The following is a 26,910-nucleotide window of genomic DNA, read 5'->3' as shown; positions in this document are numbered from 1 at the left end:
TAAATTATCTCAATTTAAATATGCTAATATATATCCATAATGTTAAAAAATAAATGTTATATTCTAATATAAATAATATATATATATATATATATATATATAAAGAGAAAAAGAAAGAGAGCACAAATCACATTAATAAAGTAAATTATAACATACTCATTGTGTAAAATTATATGTGATTGTATCTAAAAATGTTTCATAATAATTTTATATGTTTATTTACACAAGCCATAAAATAACAGATGATTATCACAATAAATAATATCACGATACGTGTACATATAAATACCCTTTCACAAATCATGTGAATAGCTATTATAAATACGAGATATTCTCTTATACATGTTACCTATTAATAAAGTAACATTTTTCATTTTTAATAAATATCTAAATGCTATATATCTTACATATTATTTTTTAAATTGCATTGTTTCACATAAAATGTATTATGTAAATTGTACATGATATACATCATGTGACATACACAATGTGGTACATATACACAAATAACTTTCTTAAGAAAAATAAATAAAAGAAATTCTCTTTGCATTCTATCTGCATTATGTGGAATGGAAATATTATTGTGAAACACTTTCAGTGAAACACTTATTATACATAATTTTCCTTTTTTGTTTCTCACTTCTTCCTTCTCTTTGTCTTCATAATTTAAAGTCTTTCTTTGCAACAATTATATCAATTTTTCTTACTTAAAAATTATAACAATGAATAAATAATTAAAATAAATAATTAAGTACTGCTTGATGACTTCAATTATCTGGAATTTTTGTTATCTAAAAATTTTTCATTTTCATTCATCTCTTTGGACTCTGATTTCTTTAAATCTAAATCTGGATAGCCATCTTCGATATACCTAATGGAATCATGATCCATGTTATTGTCATCTTTGTTTTCACATGTGTCTATTAACCATCCTTGATTGCTGTCAATTTCTCTAGAAACAACAAGGAATAGTTCCTTTTCCTTGCTATCTATCTGGTCCTTTAGATATATGAGTAAATCATTGTCCTGATATAAAAGAATGTATATAATTAATATTAACAAAAAATATATATATACAACATGTATATAAAAATATATTTGTCTTGATAAATTAATGTTGCATTTAATAACCTTTCCAATTAATTGTGGTGAGTCCAATTTTGAATCAAGATTATAAAAGGCACCATGAATCTTTTTTAGAGCAATCCAATGACGTCGTTTCAAAGGAAGTAACACAAAACCTAATTTATATTCAGTTGGAACATTAAGAATAAAACCCTCAATGTTGTCTAAACAAAGACATTTAGGGTCCCTATAAAAAATAAAAATTCTTAAATGTTCATAATTATAATCTCATATATATATAATTTTATTTCTTGATACAATACAGACCTACGTTTATCAAACCATACAGCTTCACGTCCTCTTCTTTGAAGAGCAGCCATAATAACATTAATATCATAATTTCCAAGTCCTAATAGTGATTTATGAGGATTAATCCATACATCAGGACTTAAACTGTAACAAATTTGATCTAATTCTTGTTTGCTAAAGCCACGTTCTTGGAACAAATTGTTTAGTGCGTGCAATGCACATAGCTCCTTCACCTACAATTTAATATGTAATCTCTTAAATTAATATGCAATAATATGTAATTACTTAAATTAATACACATATAAAACACATGTATGTATACAAATCAATTTAAAAAGAAAAAAGTACTTTATTAATTCTATTAACGTTCTATCAAAAAACATTTTTATTGTATATTTTTTATGCATAAATGCATAACAACAATCTATAAATATACATAATATTATCAAATCTTACTTGTCGCTCATGGTAAATGGTTCCAGTCATATCAGTCGCTGTGCTTGCAACCATTGTAACTACATAATTTTTTCGGTCCTCTGTAATGTGTTGATACTTTTTTTGCGTAAAAACTGTTGTGAAAAATTTAATGACGAATAAATAATATCGGAGAGTCGTTTGGAATCTTAATAACTCACTCTCACTCTGTTGTTGTCAACAATTTCACGTGCAAAGACGCGATAAATATCATTCAAATTCGAGAAAACACATGTACAATTGTAGCAGGACAGTGACAAATCTGTATTAAAAATCCTGACTGATATGGACCAGCATAGATGTAGAGTATTTTTCTTATCTATCTCTTGATACTGGTCTCTAGTCATGAAAGCTTGACGGAAAGGTGCGAAAATATTCCGAGTAAAGACCCACAAGACTCGACTTTTCAGCTTCTGATGGAGTTATTTCGTACATGGGGATGACCAAATATGGCGTCATAATACATAGAGCCTTTCTAATCAGAGCGCGTTATAAGACAGCAATTTGTGATTGGTTCCGCCATTTTTTGTGCGCCCTAGTTTTTTTTTAATTACCAATCAGGAACGAAGATTCCTTCATCATGATTGGTCTATTAAATATGTTTCGTATATCTCTCTTTCGTAGAATTTTGATAAAAAATGGCGAATTATAAGACAGCAATTTGTGATTGGTTCTGCCATTTTTTGTGCGCCCTAGTTTTTTTTTAATTACCAATCAGGACGAAGATTCCTTCATCATGATTGGTCTATTAAATATGTTTCGTATATCTCTCTTTCGTAGAATTTTAATAAAAAATGGCGAATTGTATGTATGCTATGATGAGACTCTTATGAAAAGTTTCCAGGTGCCGAGGAATTGAACAAAATAAAATAAAGAATACTTCCTCGCATAGGATACAGAATCGCAGAAACGCATAGGATATAGAATCTTGCGAGCCATTCAATGTGCGTGAAAACTTACTGAGTAATACCAAAATTAACGTGATGGAGTTTGTACATTCTGATGAAGAGGAACTTCAGAAGGATATCAAGGAGAGAGATAGTTTTGCTAACCGTCTTAAAGCCAGAGATGAAAGCAAAACACGCAAAATTGCTATGCCTAGTGGTTCTGGAGCCGGTAAATTGCAAAGAAAATATCTCATTTCTTTATCTTTAATCATAACTAATACAGCAAGAGAGTTACATATATTACATTATATATAAATTAATATTGCAGCGAGAGAATTTTTTAAAATTCTTTTCTTCTATTTTGAAATATATATTTTCTGTTCTTGCAGCTGAAGCAGCTAAAAGGCTTAAAATTATGGAGGTTGATGCAAAAGAAAAACTGGTACCAAAATTAAGAGTTGAATCTCGTAGAAAATATTTGGAGAAACGTAAAGAGGACAAAGTTGCAGAATTGGAGGCTGATATTCTTGATGACGAATATTTATTTGAAGAAGAAGTGTAATTTTATACAGAGATGATTTTTTTTATAATTAACTTTAAAACCTTAATTATAACTAATATACTTGTTAATAGTTTAACAGAAAGGGAAAAGCATGAAAGATCTCGAAAGAAGCAATTATTGTATTTGGCAAAAGAACATGAAAAGGCGAGGGAGCTTGAGCGTATTCAGCGTTATCATATGCCTCTTGAGAAGGGTAAGGTGGAACCAGAACCTGATGTTGACAAAGAACCCCCACAGTCGGAACAAAGTAAATGGGAATCAGATCAGATATCATCAGCTGTTTTTCGTTTTGGTGCTAAAGATAGAAAAGGTATATATTAACCATTAAAAGTGAGTGATTATTTGTGTATATATATATATATGTATAAAATATTTTCTTTAACTTAAATAATTTTATAATTCTTTTTTGTAGCTCAACAAGAATATAGTCTTCTCATGGAGGATGAGATGATAGAATTTGTTCAAGTATTACATATGCCAGGGCATGATAGGGAGAAAAAACGTGAAGAAAGTCCACCTGCACATGTTAAAAGCTTGCAAACGATACAAGAAACAAAGAAGAGTCTACCCATTTATCCTTTTAGAAAAGATTTGATACAAGCTATCAAGGAGCATCAGGTAAATAAGTAGATATCAGAATAAAAATTGGTAAAAAACAATATTATAGAATACAAGAAGCATTACATTTTTGAATATTAGGTTTTGATAATAGAAGGTGAAACGGGATCGGGGAAAACCACTCAGATTCCACAATATTTGTATGAATCTGGATTTGCAGAGGATGGTAAAATTATTGGATGCACACAGGCGAGTAGCAACTTTAAATTGATTTTATTTATCTATTCCATGCATTAATCCATGCATTAATACAACTTTAAATTGATTTTATTCTATTCATTTTATTATATCTTTCTTAATTTTTCTTATAGTTTTAATACATTTATCTATTTTTTCTTCATCAAACTGGATTATCTAATCCTTTAAGTAGAAGTCTACAGTTTATTTTCATCCTTATTTTTCTTTTAAAGATAATTTTGAATTTATAAGTTTTATTTTTATATTTTCAATTATTAATTATATAAATCCTATATTTAGGAATCCTGATAATATTATTCCTGCTAATCCTATAATTACTCCAATTCATATATTCAACCTGAATGATATTTCTTATTTGCTTATGCCATCCTCCGCTCTATTCTAATTAAACTTAGAGGTGTAATTGCCTTATTATCTTCCATCTTGATTCTCTATTTATTTCCAATTATTAATTCAAATTAAGATCTTTTTCTATTTATCCAAATGAATTTCTATATTGAATTTTTATAAATAATTTTATTTTTTTAACATGAGTAGGAGCTCAAATTATTGAATATTCTTTCATTACGATTAGTCAATTATTATCAGTAATTTATTTTATCTATTTTTTTATTTATTATTATATTATTTATTAAAATTTGAGATAAAATTCTATTTAATAAATAAATAATTTAATTTATACATCCTCTTAAATTTAAATTAATTAATATTTTATTTATTTTATTTTATAAATTAATCTAAAATTAATTCAAATAATTTTTATATTCAAATTAATGAACTCGATTTAAAGTTTACATTTTGAAAATATGAAAATACAAAGAAATTTAAAATTTTCTATCAACTTTAAAATTTAATTATTTTATTAATTTATAATCGTTAATATATATTTAAATCCCAAAATAAAACATATATATATATATCAAAATTAAAGGTACAATAACTTTTTAACATATTCTATTCATGCTACAGCCGCGGCGAGTAGCAGCGATGTCGGTGGCTGCAAGAGTGGCTCACGAAATGGCCGTTAAATTGGGCAATGAAGTTGGATATGCTATTCGTTTCGAAGATTGTACGTCGCATCGCACCCGAATCAAGTATATGACTGATGGTACATTGCACCGAGAGTTCCTTAGTGAACCTGATCTGGCGTCGTATAGGTATATATTTATAAACATCATTAATAGAGTCAAAAAAGAAAAATTATCAAGATAAAGACATAATAGTTTGAAAAGTTGAAAAGTTTGAAAGTTTGAAAAGTTGAATAAAAAAAATAAAACGAGATAAAAAAAGAATAAACAAGAAAAATTAAAAATAATTGTAAGTAATGTTTAACAAATTAAAATTGTGTGTGTCTAAATATTATACAGAAATGTTGAGTTTTAGTATATATTGATAACTTATTATGATACCTATTTTTTATATTTTTAGCGTAATGATAATTGATGAAGCACACGAACGGACTTTACATACTGACATATTATTTGGATTAGTGAAAGACATTGCGAGGTTTCGTCCCGATTTAAAACTATTAATATCATCAGCTACGTTGGATGTTACAAAATTTAGTGAATTTTTCGACGATGCACCTATATTTAGGATACCTGGACGTCGTTTTCCCGTCGATATTTACTACACAAAGGCACCGGAATCAGATTATATTGAGGCGTGTGTAGTTTCCATTCTTCAAATTCACACAACACAACCATCAGGAGATATATTGGTGTTTTTGACTGGTAAGTATTAATATGTCTAAAATATTTTTGCAAAATATAGTGAAAATATATTTTCTTATACAGGGCAAGAAGAAATTGAAACATGTCAGGAAATATTACAGGAGAGAGTGAGAAGACTGGGTAGCAAGTTGGCAGAACTCCTAATTTTACCTGTATATGCGAATTTACCAAGCGATATGCAAATTAAGATATTTCAACCAACTCCACCTGGTGCGAGAAAGGTAATATTCTCTTAAAAAGTCATAATATTCTTTTAAAAATTATATATATATATAATATATATATAAAATTCAAATTCTTTTATCTTTAAGGTAGTATTAGCGACTAATATAGCAGAGACATCATTGACCATAGACAACATAGTGTATGTAATAGATCCTGGCTATGCAAAGCAAAACAATTTTAATCCACGCACCGGTATGGAAAGCTTAATAATCGTACCGATCAGTAAAGCATCCGCTAGTCAGGTAATATTTTTTTTTTAAATCTATATGCTTTTTCCTTTTTAATTATACAGAAAATTTCAATGAAAACAAAACGTTTTAGAGAGCGGGACGTGCTGGTAGAGTAGCACCCGGCAAGTGTTTTCGTCTCTACACAGCTTGGGCCTATCAACACGAACTTGAAGATAGCACTGTACCCGAGATTCAAAGAATTAATCTTGGTAAGACTTAACGAAAATGTACATTATTAAATTATAACAATGTTATATTTTCCTATTCTTAAGTTCTTCATTTTATATATATTCATAATAATATATATGTATAATTATTTAATAATTATTTAATAATTAATCTTTTATATATATTTAATAATTATTTAATATATAATATATAATATAATTAATATATAATAATTATTTAATAATTAATCTTATATATATAATTATATAATATTCTTAAGATTATATATATAATTATTCAAAATACATTTTATTTATGTTTGTATAGGTAATGCAGTACTCACTTTGAAAGCTCTCGGTATCGATGATCTGATGCACTTTGATTTCTTGGATCCTCCGCCACCTGAAACACTAATTTTGGCCCTGGAGCAACTCTATGCGTTGGGCGCGCTCAATCATCGCGGAGAACTAACAAAACTTGGACGTAGAATGGCTGAGTTTCCGCTGGATCCAATGATGGCTAAGATGCTATTAGCTAGTGAAAAATATCGTTGTTCGGAAGAGATAGCAACTATTGCGGCCATGCTTTCAGTAAATGGCGCTATTTTTTATAGACCAAAGGACAAAATTATACACGCAGATGCTGCGCGCAAAAATTTTTACGTACTGGGTGGTGATCATCTGACACTTCTTAATGTATATAATCAATGGGCACAGAGTGATTTTAGTACACATTGGTGTTACGAAAATTTCATACAACATAGGTATATTAATTATTAATAATATATTAACAAAATTTTATAAGATAACTTTGTTATGATTTGCTTTCCAGATCCATGAAACGAGCAAGAGACGTTAGAGAACAGTTAGTAGGTTTAATGCAACGTGTAGAGATGGAATTAGTTTCAGGTATCACAGAAACTATTAATATTAGAAAGGTGTGTATATATATATATTAACTGACAATAAACTGATGTTATTTTACAAAATATAATGGAAATATTTTTGTTTAGGCTATTACAGCTGGTTACTTTTACCATGTGGCACGGTTGTCAAAGGGAGGTCATTATAAGACTGCAAAGCATAATCAAACAGTCGCTATACACCCAAATAGTTCTTTATTCCAGGAACTTCCACGCTGGCTTCTTTATCATGAACTTGTCTTTACTACCAAGGAATTTATGCGTCAGGTATATATAAAAATATAACTAATTTGTCTAAATTTAAATCTGTTTATAAATTTAAAAGTTATACTGTCTTAATTTAAAAAATCGTATATTAAACAGGTGACAGAAATTGAAAGCAAATGGTTATTAGAAGTGGCGCCTCACTATTATAAACCTAAAGAGATAGAAGACTCAACGAACAAGAAGATGCCTAAAGTTACAGGCAGAGCACGACCAGATGGTACAAATTAAATATAATTCCGTACTATTATTCAACTGTGATATTAAATTACATTTTGTACAGTGTACATGAAAAGCAATACCACTCCACATTAGATTCAATTGTCTAGTGTTATTCTGCAACAAGATTGGTTCTGTTTCACACACACATACTTTGTAGAACTTTTTATTTGAAAATTATAAAACATATAAAGAGAACTGTTATTATTTCATATATAAAGCCTAATATTAACATTCTTACAGTCATAGTCAATTTTTGCAATCTATTTCATTAGACAGTAAAATATAAATGCTAATGAAAATTTTTTGACCAATAAAACGATTTTAAGTAACGTTTATAAGCATAAGTGCTCGAAAAAATTTCAATAAACGTAATATTTGATATAGACGATTTTATGAGTCCATATATAGACGCAATTGGATTTTATGTACATATAAGAAGCCCACATATTTTATATGAAAAAAGTGGCTTCAGTTAAGTTGACTGAAATTGAAATATGTGATAGTTTAGGTGATGCTAATCAAAAGTTTCTTCGATGGTTTAAAGTGAGTGCTATTGAAATTTAAGAATGCCTATTTTTGAATACATAGATTAAATTAATATATAAATATTTGAAGAAAAAAGAATATATATAGATATGTATATAATGTGTACCATTTCTACAGTATTTAATAACTCAAAACCCTCTCTGTCGTACGTGTGTGTGTATCCAAAGATCAGGCACACGCGTGCGCACACGTATGCATATATATATATATATATATATATATATATATATATATATATATATATATATATATATATGATAGAGAGGGTTTAGAATTATTAAATACTGTAGAAGTGGCATATATTACACACACACACATACATATATTTTTTCTTTTTTTCTAAATATTTACATATTAATTCAATCTGTATCAAAAAACACATTTCTTCAATATAAACTTCACCCTTCAAGATAAACTTCAATATCATTCATTCAAATCATCGTATCTTTTATATTTTTGATTTTCAGACTTTTTCCACGAGAAAACTTTTAATCAGCATCGCCTAAACTATAACATATTTTAATTTTAGCTAATTTGAAGCCACTTTTTTCACATAAAATGTGCGGAATCTTTTATACTATATATATTAATAAATCATAATGTACGCGCACCTTTTATTCACAATTTATAACAAACGTGCTCATTAAAATTCTTTTAGCGATTAAATTAATACTAATACAGTATGTACAGATTAATATATTATTTTTTTATAGGCCAATTTGAAATAGTAATAAACTCTAAAATATTGCAGATTTTTATTTTATTCTAGAATACTTTTTCTTCTTGGATTTTTATTCCATTAAAAACACAGAAAGTACTACGATTTAAATACCACTCTGGAACAATTATTTTCCTGTAAACTGAAATTTTCTTCTCTTGTGTGGTATTAATCTCATATTACATAATTATATGTATATAGCTATATGAATCAGATGCAAGAAAATGAATAAAAGGTACAATATGTTACACTTATTTTTCCAAATATCCCGTTAGAAATAATTGAATCTATACAAACTATACTATGTAATCTACACAAAATGTTCAGAAACGAAAAAAAATATTAAAATATATCACATAATTACATTTTAATTATTTGAACTCTATCAAGAGATAGCACATTTTCTCTTTGTCAAACTTTTTTTTACTCCTTAATTTCTAATTTTTATTCTAATGACATATGTGAAAATTAAATGTTATTGTATAATTTGTTTTTCATTGATTACCACATAGAAAATGTGAAAATAGTCAATTATTGAATCATTGGACATTTAAATGCTTTAAATGTCGAAGAATTACATTTTTTTTATTTGTAAAGAGAGGAATAAAGAAATAAACAAATATGCCCCCAAAACATACTTTCTTTAAGAATCCATTTTATATTGTTTACAGAAAATTAATACATATAATTTTAATTAATATAATATAAATCAAAATATATATAAAGACAATTCTATAGATGCTTTTAGATTGTTATATAGAAAAGATTTTAGATTTATACTTAATATACATATATATATTAAGATTAAAATATATTACAAATATTATATAAAAGAACAAATATATAACAATAGCCACATAAAATAAGCATAAAATAGAACAAAGATGTAATAATATAAAATATATCCAGATACTTTATATTATTCGTATTATTTGTTAGATTCTTTTATGAAATCAAAATATTATATGAAATCAATAATAATGCTGAAAGTTTATGAACATTTTCTTGAATAATAATAATCTCATATATAATGTTTGAAATGTTCAACATAGCAATTCTTTATATCATTTACACATGATTTTAATTTTATTTTTTATTCTCTTTGTTTCTCTGAATTTTGCAAATCTACTCAGAAAAAATAGAAAAGGACACAATCTACATATGCTGTATGTCAATGGAATTATTTTAATTTTTTAAAATAATTATTTTAATTAAGTTCTCATCAAGAAAACATGATTAATAAGTGTTTGCTTTTTGATATATATATATATATATATATATATATATATATATATATATATGTAGATTTTGTTTTTGAAAATGTCCATTTTCAAAATAATTTTTTGTATTATTCAGTATTGATAGAATATGGTTTGGTAGAACTTTGTAACAATGTAAAGATCTTCTATGTGTTTCTTGCTCCTTGTTTTCCCAGTTTTCAATCTTGAAATTATTACGATTAGCTGAATAATTTGTGATATTTCTTTTCACCACAATTCCATATTATTCAATATATAGAGTTACAAAATATAATAAGTATAATAAGTATAATAAGTATAAAGACTATAAAGATTTTTAAAACGGTCCATATCCTGCAAAATATCATATTATACATGTATATGAAATATATATAATATATCTTATATTACAATTATATATTATCTGTATTTACTTGGGTTTGGTGGTGGAGGTCCCAATCTGTACATATCCGGAGGAATAAACCGTGGAGGGAATGGTCTAACCGGTGCCATTAGAGCAGAATGTCGGCCTCTTCCCATAGGAGGGACTTGTCCTCTAAATGGGACCATAGGGCTTACTACAATTGGTCTTGGAGGAAGATTCTAGAAGTTGAAAAACGAATCAATTACAAGTCAAATTAAAAAGATTATGGAGGTCTATAGAGACTTTGTTAGATTGAAAATTAGACTTATATGGAATTATATAACTCACATAATAGATAGGCACGTGTATTGGTGGCTCGATATAATGCGATGCAACATCTCTTCGTTCTCTGGATCTATCTCTATCTCTATCTCTATCTTTATCTCTGTCTCTTCTTTCACGAGAATGTTCACTCGATCTATCACGATATCTATCGCGATAAGATCTTTCTTCTATAAGTGGCCTATAACAATAGTAATAGAAATAATAATTATAATAAAACAAATAATGATCACATATTTTTAAAGAAAATATAGTGTTTTTTGCACATTTCTTTTACAAGTATAGTTCAATTAATCTAATAATATATTAATGTTAAATATTTTTGTAAGTGTTAATAATAATATTTTTGCAATAATAAAAATGTTAATAATAACGATCAAAGTGTATTAAGGATAACGAACAATAAAATTTGTTAATAATAACAAATCCCATCAAACACAGAATATTATAGCAATATTGCTGCAATATTACAACATTGCAGTAATGTTGCGGCAATATTACAACATTGCAGCAATGTTGCTGCAATATTCTGTGTTTGCTGGAATATGAATAATTTAATTCCATACCTGGTATGTGCGGACTTGCGCGAATCCCGTTCTCTAGAACGCGAACGGTTAGTGTATTTATGTGCATCTCTTTCTGTATATTTCTCTTTATATTCTCTGTGTTTTTCTATGCTGTTTCTTCTGTAACACAATTTTTTTTAAAATTAAGAATTACAAATTCGATTCTTTTGATCATATTTATCTTATTATTGTTTTAAAAAGTAAATATTGCTATAAAGTAAATGAAATTAGATGCTTTTTCAGCAATAAATAATGACATATCATTTTACCCATTATTTTTATGATGATCACGGAATTCTATCCTGTTATCCTGATGTTTTGTATCTGTACGGTATCTAAAATTTTAAAAAAATGTAGAAAGAATGTATATTAAGTGAATATATTATTATTGAGAATTAAAACAAACCTAGACTGGTGAGAAGATAGATATTCAGAATCATACAATGTAGGACTCAATGATAAAGAACGTTTCTTGGAAATCTGCGATTTACTGGTTGAAACTGTAATATAGTTAAAATACGAGTATTTTTCATACATGTTACATTGATATCTGAGACATAAAATGTTGAACCAAAAGTTGAAAATAAAATATTAATTTATTTATCGACAGAGAAGTATTATTTTATTCAAATTAAACAAAGATAAAATTTATAAATGAGATTTATATCTATAATTTAGTCTGGTATTATATACACTACATGTAATATATATTTGAATCTTTAGTTTCTTAAATATTTTTCTAGAGAATTTAGAATCTGAGAAAAATTACAATCGCAATTTTACAAATTTCTTGCTTTGATTAATTTATAATCAAAGCAAGAAATCTTTAAATAATTTAGCAAAATTATTTCTATAATGCGTACCTGACTGCTGCTCTCCATCTATAGCTACAACCGTACGTCGCTCTTCTATTTCATTAATCTTAGTAGCTTTTTTTATTTCTTCTCTGTCGAATATTGGTTTACATCCTTCTCCTATATTTATATTACATCTTTTAATAATTATTAATATAATTCTGATATGCATCGAGCGAAAAAATTCAGCTAATGTGTTTATATTGATTTATATTTCTTTCAATTATTCAAATTAAACGATATCGTTTTTAAATTCTTTATTCGTTATTTTTAGCGATTATTGTATCCAAAATAATGTTACAAATATTATATGATTTCAACAATAATGAAAATATTGCAACTTTATAGTAGATAAATCTAATATTTGCAAATATAATTGCATTTTAATAAAATATTTTATAAAATAAAATATTGTTGTAAAATATTTTATGTACAATTGTTAAATATTTCAATTTTTTAAATAAATATACGAAACTGTTAAATATAAAATAACTTATAAAATAAATAAATATAAAATAAATAATATAAAGAATTAATAATAAAAAGTATATTGTAATGATATAACTGTAATGATATAATTGATAAACAAAATTTCGTTATTAATAAAATTTTGAAAAAGATAATGAATTTTTTTTCCCTATATTAAAATAACGAAATATAAATTATTATATATTGCAATACATTTATATGAATTATTATTATATATTGCAATACATTTATATTTTTTTATAAGAATTAATAAAATTAATGCTAATTATTGGATTATTGCATATGAAATGATATTTTTATTTCAATGATTTTTGAAAAGATTTTATAAAAAGAAAAATAATTGGAAAAATTCAGAGAGAATATTTATTAAAAATTTGTATATTAATTATTTCACAATATTACTTTTTAAGTATGAAATTTATATTTACATCATTTTAATGTAATATAGAATTGATATCAATAAATTTATCTTATACATTCCATAACTATTAAACATTTTCTATATATGCAACAATCCAATATATAACATTTAACCTTTCATTAAATCTGATTGGAACTATTTTATATTATAATTTGATATATGATTATATTGTTTATATTAAATTAATTAAATGACACTAGGCAATACTGTAAAATATCTTCAGGATAAGAATAATATCACAATTTAATCATCTTCCAGAAAATATTCTTCCATTGTTGTCCAATTTTACAAAATATATATGGAAATATATTTTTATATTTAATCTTTTAATTACAATATTCTACTTTTATTTTTATAAATATTGATTAATTGATTATATACTTTTTTTTAAATCCAGAATGGCTTCCTACATCAGCCTGTGCTGTCCATAGGTAGGGCATTATTGAAGAATCTTCAATTGACTGTTGGTTTGATCTTCCAATGGCCTGTACCTAAATTCATCCAAATTATTTATAACAATGTTTTTGCTCTTTCCATATCTCTTAAAAATCTTTTATTATTCTTACTAGTCTTAAAAAACTTTTATTATTTTTCTTAAACAAATAAAGAAAAACGCAGACAATTTTTAAAATGGTCTTTCATATGTAAAAATTATTATTATTACTAAATGCAAAATGATATATTGATTCATATCCCCATCAATTCTCATGATTTCAATAAAATTTTTGATGTTCATATTAATAGTATTATAACTATGGCTTTGCAAACAAACTTTTATTACAAATAATATATTGTTTTGTATTTATAATATTGTATTTAATAAAAGTTCTTAATTTTAACATGTGATTTATATATTTAATATAGAAAAAGATGCAGATATAAATATATTGCTTCTATATTCATTAATGTTACAAATTCATTAATTTATAATCAAAGCAAGAAATCTTTAAATAATTTAGCAAAATTATTTCTATAATGCGTACCTGACTACTGCTCTCCATCTATAGCTACAACTGTACGTCATTAATGTTACAATATAAATTTTACATTGTGTTATTATTGTGTTTATGTCTTAATTTTAAAGGCAAGGACAGCAGTTTCTATAAAGGAAAAAAAATTTTTATATCTGTTTTTTAATATCTTCGTTTGTTGCATTTTGTATGGTATTAATTTTGAAGAATTTAATTTTATCTTCATTATATGTTGATCTTCTTCAGTCATTAATTTTATTTTTTTTATCCTTCATCAATGACAATGACATCTTCTGTGAAGCAGATATTGTTCAATTAATACACACACACACACATTAATTGTACATATATGTATATATATGTATATAAAACATAATGTATATAACAAACATAATGTATATAAAACAATGATCAATATTGTGTGCATGATTGTATTTAATCATATATGATTAAATATATTAATATAAATTTCAAATATAACGATTCAAAGATAATTGTACAATTATTTTTTTATGTTTTTTTGTGTCACACTTTGAAAGTCTAAATTAATATTATTTGTGGCGTATTAAATATCAAAAGATACTTATTTTGTAAAAAACAAATATAAAAAACAATTTCCGTAAAATCTCTACACTTATAATAACCAAATACATATTTTTTAATTAAAAGTGATTTATGCTTATTGATAATAGATAAATTATTAATAAATATTTTAATGTATAATTTGATATATTTAAATGTATAATTTGATATATATGTATAATTTGATATATTTAAATGTATAATTTGATATATTTAAATGTATAATTTGATATATGAACTAATTATATTAACTTGACTGAAATAATAATGTATATATTAATAGTGTATAAAATTTTCAACAAGAAATAATATTCTTTCAAATCATCTTTTCAATATCACCTCATCAATCACCTTCCAAAAAAATATATATTTTAATGTTAGTAATAATCTCTAAATTTTAAGATCATATTTTGTATATTATATTTAGCAACAAATCTTTTCTTAGATTTATATTTTGGCCAATTAAACAGTAAATTTACATATATACAGTACATACCTGAGTATTAATATTTTCCAATTTTTATTATAACATATGTGCACACATATTTTCCTTTTAGCTAGAATATAAATAAATATTGATTAATCATTTATAGTGGCAAAATGTCATAAAATTATGACATCAATAAATATGTAACAATTAAAAATTTTATATTTATTTTAAATCTGAGCACTAAAATGTCATCAAATGTATCACTATATATTATTGTATATTTTAATAAACTTTATAATTTTATTTAATTTTCATATACATAGAAGAAACCATTTTAAAATATTATATATTTTACTTTTGTTGTGTTTAATTAACTTTAATTATTAATTAACTTTAATATGAACAAGTGAGAAAGTTTTCATACCTGTTTTCATATTTGTTATCTTTTCCATTCTTACTTTTCTTAGTGTATTAATCATAAAAATATAATCTTGTCTTCGTTATTAACTTTTTTTTCCAATTTGTTCCATTTCTTTAGTATTGTTACATAATATAACGTTTGTTGTAAACGTAACATCTTCTATGAATCAGAATTTTATTGATGTTACATCTTAGACTCTTCAGACAAGGGGGAGAGGGGTATCTACCGTAGACCCATCGTCCTTAAAGACTCCTCAAGTCCCTGCTTTGGCATTCGCCCTTCGTCCCACGGAAAAACCACGGATCAAAAACCGTGGGCAAAGCAGTTTCTCTCTAAGAAACAATATTTTTCTGCTTTTCCAAAGGCTTCTCTGTTTAAAGAAAAATGTTTGAAAAGAAGAAAATAATTGGGGGTTCTTTGCAAGATGTTGGTTCTTGATGATTTTTCGGAGATAATCTTCCGATGACGTCTTCGTATAACGAATATTAAATAACATCGTCAAAGATAGCTTCAGGGATGAAATATAAGGCCCATCGTCCTCACGAGGACTCTCCAAGTCCCTGCTTTGGCATTTGCCCTTCGTCTCACGGAAAAATCGTGAGCAAAACAGTTTCTCTCTAAGAAACAGTATCTTTCCGCTTTTCCAAAGGCTTCATCTGTTTAAAGAAAAATTGTTGAAAAGAAGAAAATAATTGGGGGTTCTTCGCAAGATGTTGGTTCTTGATGATTCTTCAATTCGGAGATAATCTTCCGATGATGTCTTCGCATAACGAATATTAAATCATATCGTCAAAGACAGCTTCAAGGATAAAATATAAGGCGCAATAATATATATACTTTTAAAAATAATACTTAAATATATATAATACTTAAATTATGTAATTATTTCCAGAATTTCTAGAAGAAAACTTATATAATTCTTTATAAAAAATGTAATATAATATTTAAAATTGCACTCTTAAGATCAATTATGTTTATAACTCAACTCGTAGCTCAAATGCATGATTCGCAAGTAAATAAAAGAAATATTATTTTGTTAAAATAAATTAAAATATTTAATAACAATAAATTTTTTAACCATAAAAAAACAAATAATAATTAATGTAGGAATTGTGAATAAGAATAAAACTGATTGCGGAAATTGCATACAATTATGTTCATGTTAAATTCTTTCTTTGTTATTATCCGTTGTTTTTCAAAGATGATTTCTCTTGCTTGTATGTAATCTTCATGCAGCTTTATTGATTTTGCAAATTCTTCATAGAAATAAAATTATTTATATTTTATAAAATATTTCTCTTTTTTTTTAAATCACGTCAATATATATGATCAAAAAATTTAGAGAAAATATAAAGATGGACTCTTTTTCTTTTTTAAAACACTAAATACTATAACAATTTTTTATTTATCCTAAACTATCGCTAAATATATTATTACATTATTTTTTAGTCTCTTTGGAATTTTGACATTAATCATCAATCAATTTTTTATTCAAGAATTATTTATTAAATATTCATTTTAATATTCTTTAAAATCTTGATGATTCTTCAGCTCGGAGATATCTTCTGATGACGTCTTCGTATAACGAATATTAATATACTCTTTAAAATCTTGAATATTTTGATTTTATTTTAATATTATAATAAAAAAATATCCTAGTAATATTTCTAATCAAAAAAGAGATAAGAGTAAAGATGACTTTTGTGAATTTATCATTTTTTAGAATTTAAATAACCTTATCTACTTATCAGTTGTTATATAAATGATGAGAAGATAGATAATTATCCATTTATGTTCCTTTTCCACATACACACATAAATTCTATTTCATGTAAAGAGTATCCAAGAGTTTCTTTTTTGCATTTTCTAACATTTTTCAATTACTTTTGAAAATCACAAATTTAAAAAATCCATGAAGACAATTTTTCTTTCTTTTTTTTTTCTATAAATTTCTTAAATATGATTNAAAGAAAAATAATTGGAAAAATTCAGAGAGAATATTTATTAAAAATTTGTATATTAATTATTTCACAATATTACTTTTTAAGTATGAAATTTATATTTACATCATTTTAATGTAATATAGAATTGATATCAATAAATTTATCTTATACATTCCATAACTATTAAACATTTTCTATATATGCAACAATCCAATATATAACATTTAACCTTTCATTAAATCTGATTGGAACTATTTATATTATAATTTGATATATGATTATATTGTTTATATTAAATTAATTAAATGACACTAGGCAATACTGTAAAATATCTTCAGGATAAGAATAATATCACAATTTAATCATCTTCCAGAAAATATTCTTCCATTGTTGTCCAATTTTACAAAATATATATGGAAATATATTTTATATTTAATCTTTTAATTACAATATTCTACTTTTATTTTTATAAATATTGATTAATTGATTATATACTTTTTTTTAAATCCAGAATGGCTTCCTACATCAGCCTGTGCTGTCCATAGGTAGGGCATTATTGAAGAATCTTCAATTGACTGTTGGTTTGATCTTCCAATGGCCTGTACCTAAATTCATCCAAATTATTTATAACAATGTTTTTGCTCTTTCCATATCTCTTAAAAATCTTTTATTATTCTTACTAGTCTTAAAAAACTTTTATTATTTTTCTTAAACAAATAAAGAAAAACGCAGACAATTTTTAAAATGGTCTTTCATATGTAAAAATTATTATTATTACTAAATGCAAAATGATATATTGATTCATATCCCCATTAATTCTCATGATTTCAATAAAATTTTTGATGTTCATATTAATAGTATTATAACTATGGCTTTGCAAACAAACTTTTATTACAAATAATATATTGTTTTGTATTTATAATATTGTATTTAATAAAAGTTCTTAATTTTAACATGTGATTTATATGTTTAATATATAAAAAGATGCAGATATAAATATATTGCTTCTATATTCATTAATGTTACAAATTCATTAATTTATAATCAAAGCAAGAAATCTTTAAATAATTTAGCAAAATTATTTCTATAATGCGTACCTGACTACTGCTCTCCATCTATAGCTACAACTGTACGTCATTAATGTTACAATATAAATTTTACATTGTGTTATTATTGTGTTTATGTCTTAATTTTAAAGGCAAGGACAGCAGTTTCTATAAAGGAAAAAAAATTTTTATATCTGTTTTTTAATATCTTCGTTTGTTGCATTTTGTATGGTATTAATTTTGAAGAATTTAATTTTATCTTCATTATATGTTGATCTTCTTCAGTCATTAATTTTATTTTTTTTATCCTTCATCAATGACAATGACATCTTCTGTGAAGCAGATATTGTTCAATTAATACACACACACACATTAATTGTACATATATGTATATATATGTATATAAAACATAATGTATATAACAAACATAATGTATATAAAACAATGATCAATATTGTGTGCATGATTGTATTTAATCATATATGATTAAATATATTAATATAAATTTCAAATATAACGATTCAAAGATAATTGTACAATTATTTTTTTATGTTTTTTTGTGTCACACTTTGAAAGTCTAAATTAATATTATTTGTGGCGTATTAAATATCAAAAGATACTTATTTTGTAAAAAACAAATATAAAAAACAATTTCCGTAAAATCTCTACACTTATAATAACCAAATACATATTTTTTAATTAAAAGTGATTTATGCTTATTGATAATAGATAAATTATTAATAAATATTTTAATGTATAATTTGATATATTTAAATGTATAATTTGATATATATGTATAATTTGATATATTTAAATGTATAATTTGATATATTTAAATGTATAATTTGATATATGAACTAATTATATTAACTTGACTGAAATAATAATGTATATATTAATAGTGTATAAAATTTTCAACAAGAAATAATATTCTTTCAAATCATCTTTTCAATATCACCTCATCAATCACCTTCCAAAAAAATATATATTTTAATGTTAGTAATAATCTCTAAATTTTAAGATCATATTTTGTATATTATATTTAGCAACAAATCTTTTCTTAGATTTATATTTTGGCCAATTAAACAGTAAATTTACATATATACAGTACATACCTGAGTATTAATATTTTCCAATTTTTATTATAACATATGTGCACACATATTTTCCTTTTAGCTAGAATATAAATAAATATTGATTAATCATTTATAGTGGCAAAATGTCATAAAATTATGACATCAATAAATATGTAACAATTAAAAATTTTATATTTATTTTAAATCTGAGCACTAAAATGTCATCAAATGTATCACTATATATTATTGTATATTTTAATAAACTTTATAATTTTATTTAATTTTCATATACATAGAAAAACCATTTTAAAATATTATATATTTTACTTTTGTTGTGTTTAATTAACTTTAATTATTAATTAACTTTAATATGAACAAGTGAGAAAGTTTTCATACCTGTTTTCATATTTGTTATCTTTTCCATTCTTACTTTTCTTAGTGTATTAATCATAAAAATATAATCTTGTCTTCGTTATTAACTTTTTTTTCCAATTTGTTCCATTTCTTTAGTATTGTTACATAATATAACGTTTGTTGTAAACGTAACATCTTCTATGAATCAGAATTTTATTGATGTTACATCTTAGACTCTTCAGACAAGGGGGAGAGGGGTATCTACCGTAGACCCATCGTCCTTAAAGACTCCTCAAGTCCCTGCTTTGGCATTCGCCCTTCGTCCCACGGAAAAACCACGGATCAAAAACCGTGGGCAAAGCAGTTTCTCTCTAAGAAACAATATTTTTCTGCTTTTCCAAAGGCTTCTCTGTTTAAAGAAAAATGTTTGAAAAGAAGAAAATAATTGGGGGTTCTTTGCAAGATGTTGGTTCTTGATGATTTTTCAGCTCGGAGATAATCTTCCGATGACGTCTTCGTATAACGAATATTAAATAACATCGTCAAAGATAGCTTCAGGGATGAAATATAAGGCCCATCGTCCTCACGAGGACTCTCCAAGTCCCTGCTTTGGCATTTGCCCTTCGTCTCACGGAAAAATCGTGAGCAAAACAGTTTCTCTCTAAGAAACAGTATCTTTCCGCTTTTCCAAAGGCTTCATCTGTTTAAAGAAAAATTTTTGAAAAGAAGAAAATAATTGGGGGTTCTTCGCAAGATGTTGGTTCTTGATGATTCTTCAATTCGGAGATAATCTTCCGATGATGTCTTCGCATAACGAATATTAAATCATATCGTCAAAGACAGCTTCAAGGATAAAATATAAGGCGCAATAATATATATACTTTTAAAAATAATACTTAAATATATATAATACTTAAATTATGTAATTATTTCCAGAATTTCTAGAAGAAAACTTATATAATTCTTTATAAAAAATGTAATATAATATTTAAAATTGCACTCTTAAGATCAATTATGTTTATAACTCAACTCGTAGCTCAAATGCATGATTCGCAAGTAAATAAAAGAAATATTATTTTGTTAAAATAAATTAAAATATTTAATAACAATAAATTTTTTAAACCATAAAAAAAAACAAATAATAATTAATGTAGGAATTGTGAATAAGAATAAAACTGATTGCGGAAATTGCATACAATTATGTTCATGTTAAATTCTTTCTTTGTTATTATCCGTTGTTTTTCAAAGATGATTTCTCTTGCTTGTATGTAATCTTCATGCAGCTTTATTGATTTTGCAAATTCTTCATAGAAATAAAATTATTTATATTTTATAAAATATTTCTCTTTTTTTTTAAATCACGTCAATATATATGATCAAAAAATTTAGAGAAAATATAAAGATGGACTCTTTTTCTTTTTTAAAACACTAAATACTATAACAATTTTTTATTTATCCTAAACTATCGCTAAATATATTATTACATTATTTTTTAGTCTCTTTGGAATTTTGACATTAATCATCAATCAATTTTTTATTCAAGAATTATTTATTAAATATTCATTTTAATATTCTTTAAAATCTTGATGATTCTTCAGCTCGGAGATAATCTTCTGATGACGTCTTCGTATAACGAATATTAATATACTCTTTAAAATCTTGAATATTTTGATTTTATTTTAATATAAAAAATATTTAATATATAATAAAAAAATATCCTCCTAGTAATATTTCTAATCAAAAAAGAGAATAAGAGTAAAGATGACTTTTGTGAATTTATCATTTTTTAGAATTTAAATAACCTTATCTACTTATCAGTTGTTATATAAATGATGAGAAGATAGATAATTATCCATTTATGTTCCTTTTCCACATACACACATAAATTCTATTTCATGTAAAGAGTATCCAAGAGTTTCTTTTTTGCATTTTCTAACATTTTTCAATTACTTTTGAAAATCACAAATTTAAAAAATCCATGAAGACAATTTTTCTTTCTTTTTTTTTCTATAAATTTCTTAAATATGATTTTCAGATACCTTCATTGAAGTTTTTGGCCTTTCTCTTCGAGATTGTAGATTTTAAAATCAAAACTTTAAAAGAAATATTAGATGGTTAGTTGTTTCTATTTTTCTCCAAAGTGCCAAATCTCTTCCAGAACAATATATTGATTGTGTGTTTTATCCTCAAATTGCTTTTAACGAGTTATACTATTTCTTGATCATTTATTTGTAGATTAATCCTTCTCTAAAAAGTTTTTTATAATAAATATCATTAATCAACTTTCTTAATTCATTGTGATAGGAATATTTCTTTTATTTTTTATTGTACCTACATATAACTCATTGTCAGTATATTCGTAAATTCTAAGAGAAAAATGATTAATATATTAATTTGACGAGTTTCTTTCTTTTCTGGATAGTAATCTTGAGAATCAATTTTGGAAGAAATAGACAGTTGATTGTTTCCTTCTTCTCAGGTGTTCCAAAATGCCATACTTTGATTTCATACTTTGTTCATAAACTATTATTACAACTTATCCCTTGAACACAGAAATTTAAGAAACTTTTGTCAATCCTTTGTTTTGATATTATAATTTGTTAAGTAGCATTTTATTACTTTCTAAAGACATAACTCTTGATTCTTGATAATACTTTGATATCTTTGCATATGAAGAAAAAATTTTGAGAGATTTATTATCATTATACGAGAATTCTCTCAAATTCTTTCCTACTCGAATATTTGTCTTATATTTCATGAAAAACTGTTGAATCACATATATCACATAATTGTTAAAAATGGTAATTTCTATTTAGTGTTATCTTCATAAAACTCACAGTACTGATTTTGTATATGTAATACATTTTTTATAAAAGTAAATTTATCAATCAATTTAATACATGCAACAGAACTTTCATATAATTAATGTAAGGAGAACTTATTATTTCAATGGAGATTATTGTTTAGACTAGATTCTTGATATGTTGTAATACTAGAATATCTGTTCAAATCTTGTAAACAAATTCTTCCAGTATTTTTTAAAAATTTCAAATTTTTTCAAAATTAGAGAATTTTTAGCTATAACTTTATATAATATAAAATAAGTTTTCTTTTCACACATATATATATATATATATATATATATATATATACGTTTTTTAAATAATTTCTGTAAATAAAAAAATTAAGTTACACTTAAACTTCAAATAGAAAATTTGAAAATGTATTGAAAAGAATTTAAATAAATGACTTTTGTAAGTAATTGAAAAAAATGTGGTGGTGTGTGGTGTGGTGGTGGTGTGTGTGTGTAAACAGAAATATGTTTATAATATATATGTAAAATACATATTTAATTCATACTTTAGCCAACCAGCGATTTGCAAAAATGCTAAGAATATAAGAACAAGATTATAAAAGAAAGTTTTTTAAACAATTTTCTGAGTATTAAATTCTATACAAATTTCTGAATTTTCTAGGTAAATAGGAAATTCTTGAAAAGTGCCAAATTTTCTAAAAAGCATCCTGAATGTTAAATAATAATTTCCGTGAAAGATAAAATTTTAGAGAAAAAATAAAATTTCAGAAAATGTCAATATTTTACCCTCTCTTCTTTTGAGGATCACATCTTCGGCATTAACTATACTTCGTTGCAGATCAGGAATTGGACCTTTTACAGGAATATTTCTGCGAATATCAACTTTAATTCGACGTAGCTCCGTAGTACTAATTTGTATGCCCTCAGGACCTTTGAACAAAGGTATTGTCCCACTTGTAGATCCCTCTAATCTGAAGAAAATTCAATCGTAATGGATTAAATTAATGACAAAACTTTTTGATTAAATTTCCTCAAGAAAAGATCTTCAGGAAGACAATTTTACTTTTAAATATATTCTTGGAAATGCTGTTGTATATAATTTTAATTTTTTGTTCTACTTTGCCAATAAGATATTATGCATTTTTATATTTTTTAATATTGAATATTGTAACTGCTATTTGATTATTCTTTAAGATGTCTGCTCTGTGTATGTGTGTGTATATGACATATGCATTAAATCAAAGAATCTAAAATTTATGAATAAGGTGATATAATGATAAACATTAATAGTTTATATATTTTTGTATGTTGTAATTTCCTTTGTAAATTGTTTCATATATTATCTCTACTATTTTTATAAATTTTGTTTTATTTCTTTTAAAACATTCAAATATTTATAAATTTTTCTTTATAATTGCTTTTCTCTATAAAGTAAATGCTTAAACCAGTAGAAATGTATATACATGTATATACAGTCATATATATGTCTAAAACTTACTTTTCAAACAGCGTACCAGATTTGGAAGCACTTGTCGAAGATCTTCCTCTATGTCGATATTGTGGAGACTTACTACTGCTTTTGCTTCGACTATGATGTACAGATTTTGGCTCAGCATATCCTAAAGCTTGTGCACGTTTTCTTTCATACTCTAAAATCTTTTGCTGTTTCAATTTTTCATGTTGTCTTTCCCGTTCTTGTTGCCGTTGCCACTCACGTCTACGCCTTAGTCTTTCCTCTTCGGTCCTTGAACGTAGAATTGAATGAGAATCATGATCTTCATTACGAGCAGATCTTGATTCCTCATGTCGTCGAACATTAGTTGGTCGTGTTGGATTCATTATGGTGGAAATATGCAAAGCAGAATCTTCTGCTAAAATCATAACAAATACAAATTTTAAATTTTATTTCCTAATACAAAAATATCTCTAAATATCTTCGTTACAATTAGTCAGAACATTGCTTTAATAGATTAAAAGAAGTAAATAGTTTGTACTTGGAGTTTATAAATTGATATATTTAAAAATTAGTAGTAGATTGATAGATGAGTTAAAAAAAACTAAAAAAATGTTTGCTTACATTATTAATTTTTTAAAAATTATTAATCAATGTATTTTTTATAATTTTTTGCAACTGAGTTATAATTATATTAATTTTAGACATTATTATAACTAAATTAGTAAAGAACCAGTGTTTTATGAATACTAAAATTATGAATAATTCTTTTCTTGATAACTAAACATAATCTTCTCTATTCTAATGTTTATATATTATGCTCTTTAATGCATAAAAAATGCTAAAAAAGCATTACTTTATAAGTATCAAAATACAAATTTATCATTTTAATAGGAGACAATAATAAATATTACTAAAACTACTATACTATTATAATATAAATACTATTATAATAAAAAAATAATTTACTTATTGTAATAACAATGTGACATGCATAAAATTCAAATATCATTATATAAAGAACAAAAGAAAATACTTCTTTGATCACAGACTGAGTTTCTATAAGTTTCAAATATATAATCTGTCAAGTTTAAAAAGCAATAACAAATGTAATTCCTGTACTGAATATATATAATACAAATGTAATCAGATCTAATATACACAGACACCAAATCTTATGATACATACAAATTAAGATTTTTATATTATATATTATAGAATATATTTAGATAGTAGCTGTATTATAAAATTTATCAAAACAAATTTGTACATTCATATAAAACATACAGAATAATCAATCACAATCATATGTTCAATATAAAAAATAATATAATAATATTAAAATATAATAATAATATTGAATATAATATAATAATAATATTGGAACAATTACTTTTATTTCATATTTTATCATATTCTTCTTAAATTAAGATTTATTATAATTATTTTTCATTCCATCAGTCTTCCTCTTTCTCTTTTATAAAAAATTATACTGATAACTTTTCTTTTTCCTTCTACATTTCAATTCTCCATTTTCAATAAATATGTAATTTTTATATTAACAAATATATAAACTTAATTGATAATGAATCCAGCAAACACAGAATATTGCAGCAATATTGCGACAATATTACAACATTGCAGCAATGTTGGGGCAATGTTATAGCTGCAATATTTTGGTTGAGCAGGTATATTACCTATTATAAAAAAATAAAATTATATAAATTATATAAATTATATTTTCAGTATAAAAGGGAACAATAATCGGAGATATTTGTCTAGAATTTTTATGAATGTATAGAATAAAAAATATTTTATTATTAAAAAACTGCAAATGCTTCTTTTTCACTTTTAGCAGAATGATAAAAAATGTTTTTCTTCAAAATTGAATAAAAAATTGAATAAAGACATTTAACAATAAGTAATATGACCTTGTACATGCGTCTGATTTTATTTGCATCTATGAAGGAGACAATGAAATCAATGAAATATTAATTTCAAGTTAAAAGGTTGTCTTCCAGATAAATTAATATTGTTTTCAGAAAAAATTCAACCAAACAATAATTAAAATTTATTTGACCTTATCGTAACTTCTCACATATTACATTAAACTCACAGTATAACTATCTACCAGTGACCAAGCAATATCTCCATTTTATGTTAATTAAAATCATGCACATAGAGAATCCAAACAATAATAAGGCTTGTATTCATGGGTCTGTTCTTTTCAGCTGCACTGCTGCACTAGTGCAATTAGTTAGAGTGAAAGAAAGTATGTTTATCTCTTTCTAACTTATTGCACTAGTGCAGCAGTACAGCTGAAAAGAACAGACCCCATGTTACACATTCAGATAGTTCTCTGAGATAGCATTCGAAAATCTACCGTCATATGACGTTTTCGAGAG

General features: G+C 24.8%; 3 protein-coding genes and 1 long non-coding RNA gene across 7 annotated transcripts; 1 reads left to right on the top strand and 3 right to left on the bottom strand.

Moving 5' to 3' along the window:
- Positions 1–200: 200 nt before the first annotated feature.
- Positions 201–2,284, bottom strand: LOC105251578 (josephin-2). 2 transcript variants are annotated; one of them, XM_011258506.2, is made up of 5 exons: positions 2,010–2,284; positions 1,831–1,943; positions 1,393–1,607; positions 1,132–1,312; positions 201–1,026 (listed from the first exon to the last, which is right to left on the bottom strand). In XM_011258506.2, exons 2-5 carry the CDS (start codon positions 1,882–1,884, stop codon positions 772–774), a joined length of 705 nt encoding a protein of 234 aa, XP_011256808.1. In that variant the 5' UTR covers positions 1,885–1,943; positions 2,010–2,284; the 3' UTR covers positions 201–771. The 2 variants fall into 2 exon arrangements, with proteins under 2 accessions (XP_011256808.1, XP_011256817.1); XM_011258515.2 differs by having other exon boundaries at positions 1,831–1,910.
- Positions 2,285–2,657: 373 nt separating this feature from the next.
- LOC105251570 (pre-mRNA-splicing factor ATP-dependent RNA helicase DHX16) lies at positions 2,658–8,608 on the top strand. Its single transcript, XM_011258486.3, has 14 exons — positions 2,658–2,964; positions 3,125–3,293; positions 3,369–3,607; positions 3,710–3,915; positions 3,997–4,104; positions 5,083–5,270; positions 5,542–5,846; positions 5,910–6,067; positions 6,158–6,313; positions 6,393–6,510; positions 6,797–7,232; positions 7,301–7,406; positions 7,482–7,658; positions 7,755–8,608. The coding sequence occupies exons 1-14, from the start codon at positions 2,832–2,834 to the stop codon at positions 7,884–7,886; spliced, it is 2,631 nt and encodes an 876-aa protein (XP_011256788.1). The 5' UTR covers positions 2,658–2,831; the 3' UTR covers positions 7,887–8,608.
- Positions 8,609–10,448: 1,840 nt separating this feature from the next.
- On the bottom strand, positions 10,449–26,707 carry Traa (transformer homolog A). Of its 3 annotated transcripts, none has more exons than XM_011258462.3 (10): positions 26,622–26,707; positions 24,551–24,920; positions 23,839–24,023; positions 12,515–12,625; positions 12,058–12,151; positions 11,921–11,986; positions 11,652–11,771; positions 11,092–11,266; positions 10,814–10,982; positions 10,449–10,733 (listed from the first exon to the last, which is right to left on the bottom strand). In XM_011258462.3, exons 2-10 carry the CDS (start codon positions 24,889–24,891, stop codon positions 10,717–10,719), a joined length of 1,278 nt encoding a protein of 425 aa, XP_011256764.2. In that variant the 5' UTR covers positions 24,892–24,920; positions 26,622–26,707; the 3' UTR covers positions 10,449–10,716. The 3 variants fall into 3 exon arrangements, with proteins under 3 accessions (XP_011256764.2, XP_011256754.2, XP_011256745.2); XM_011258452.2 differs by having other exon boundaries at positions 24,551–24,923; positions 26,622–26,703; XM_011258443.2 differs by lacking the exon at positions 26,622–26,707 and having other exon boundaries at positions 24,551–24,933.
- LOC112639050 lies at positions 18,245–21,155 on the bottom strand. The gene is made up of 4 exons (XR_003123265.1): positions 20,280–21,155; positions 19,923–19,983; positions 18,859–19,139; positions 18,245–18,366 (listed from the first exon to the last, which is right to left on the bottom strand). It is a non-coding gene; the product is annotated as an uncharacterized LOC112639050 (long non-coding RNA).
- Positions 26,708–26,910: the final 203 nt, after the last annotated feature.

This window comes from Camponotus floridanus, unplaced genomic scaffold (assembly GCF_003227725.1).
Source record: "Camponotus floridanus strain SB8 unplaced genomic scaffold, Cflo_v7.5 scaffold44, whole genome shotgun sequence".
Taxonomy (NCBI): Eukaryota; Metazoa; Arthropoda; class Insecta; order Hymenoptera; family Formicidae; genus Camponotus; species Camponotus floridanus.
This window is presented reverse-complemented; position numbering and strand designations above follow the sequence as displayed.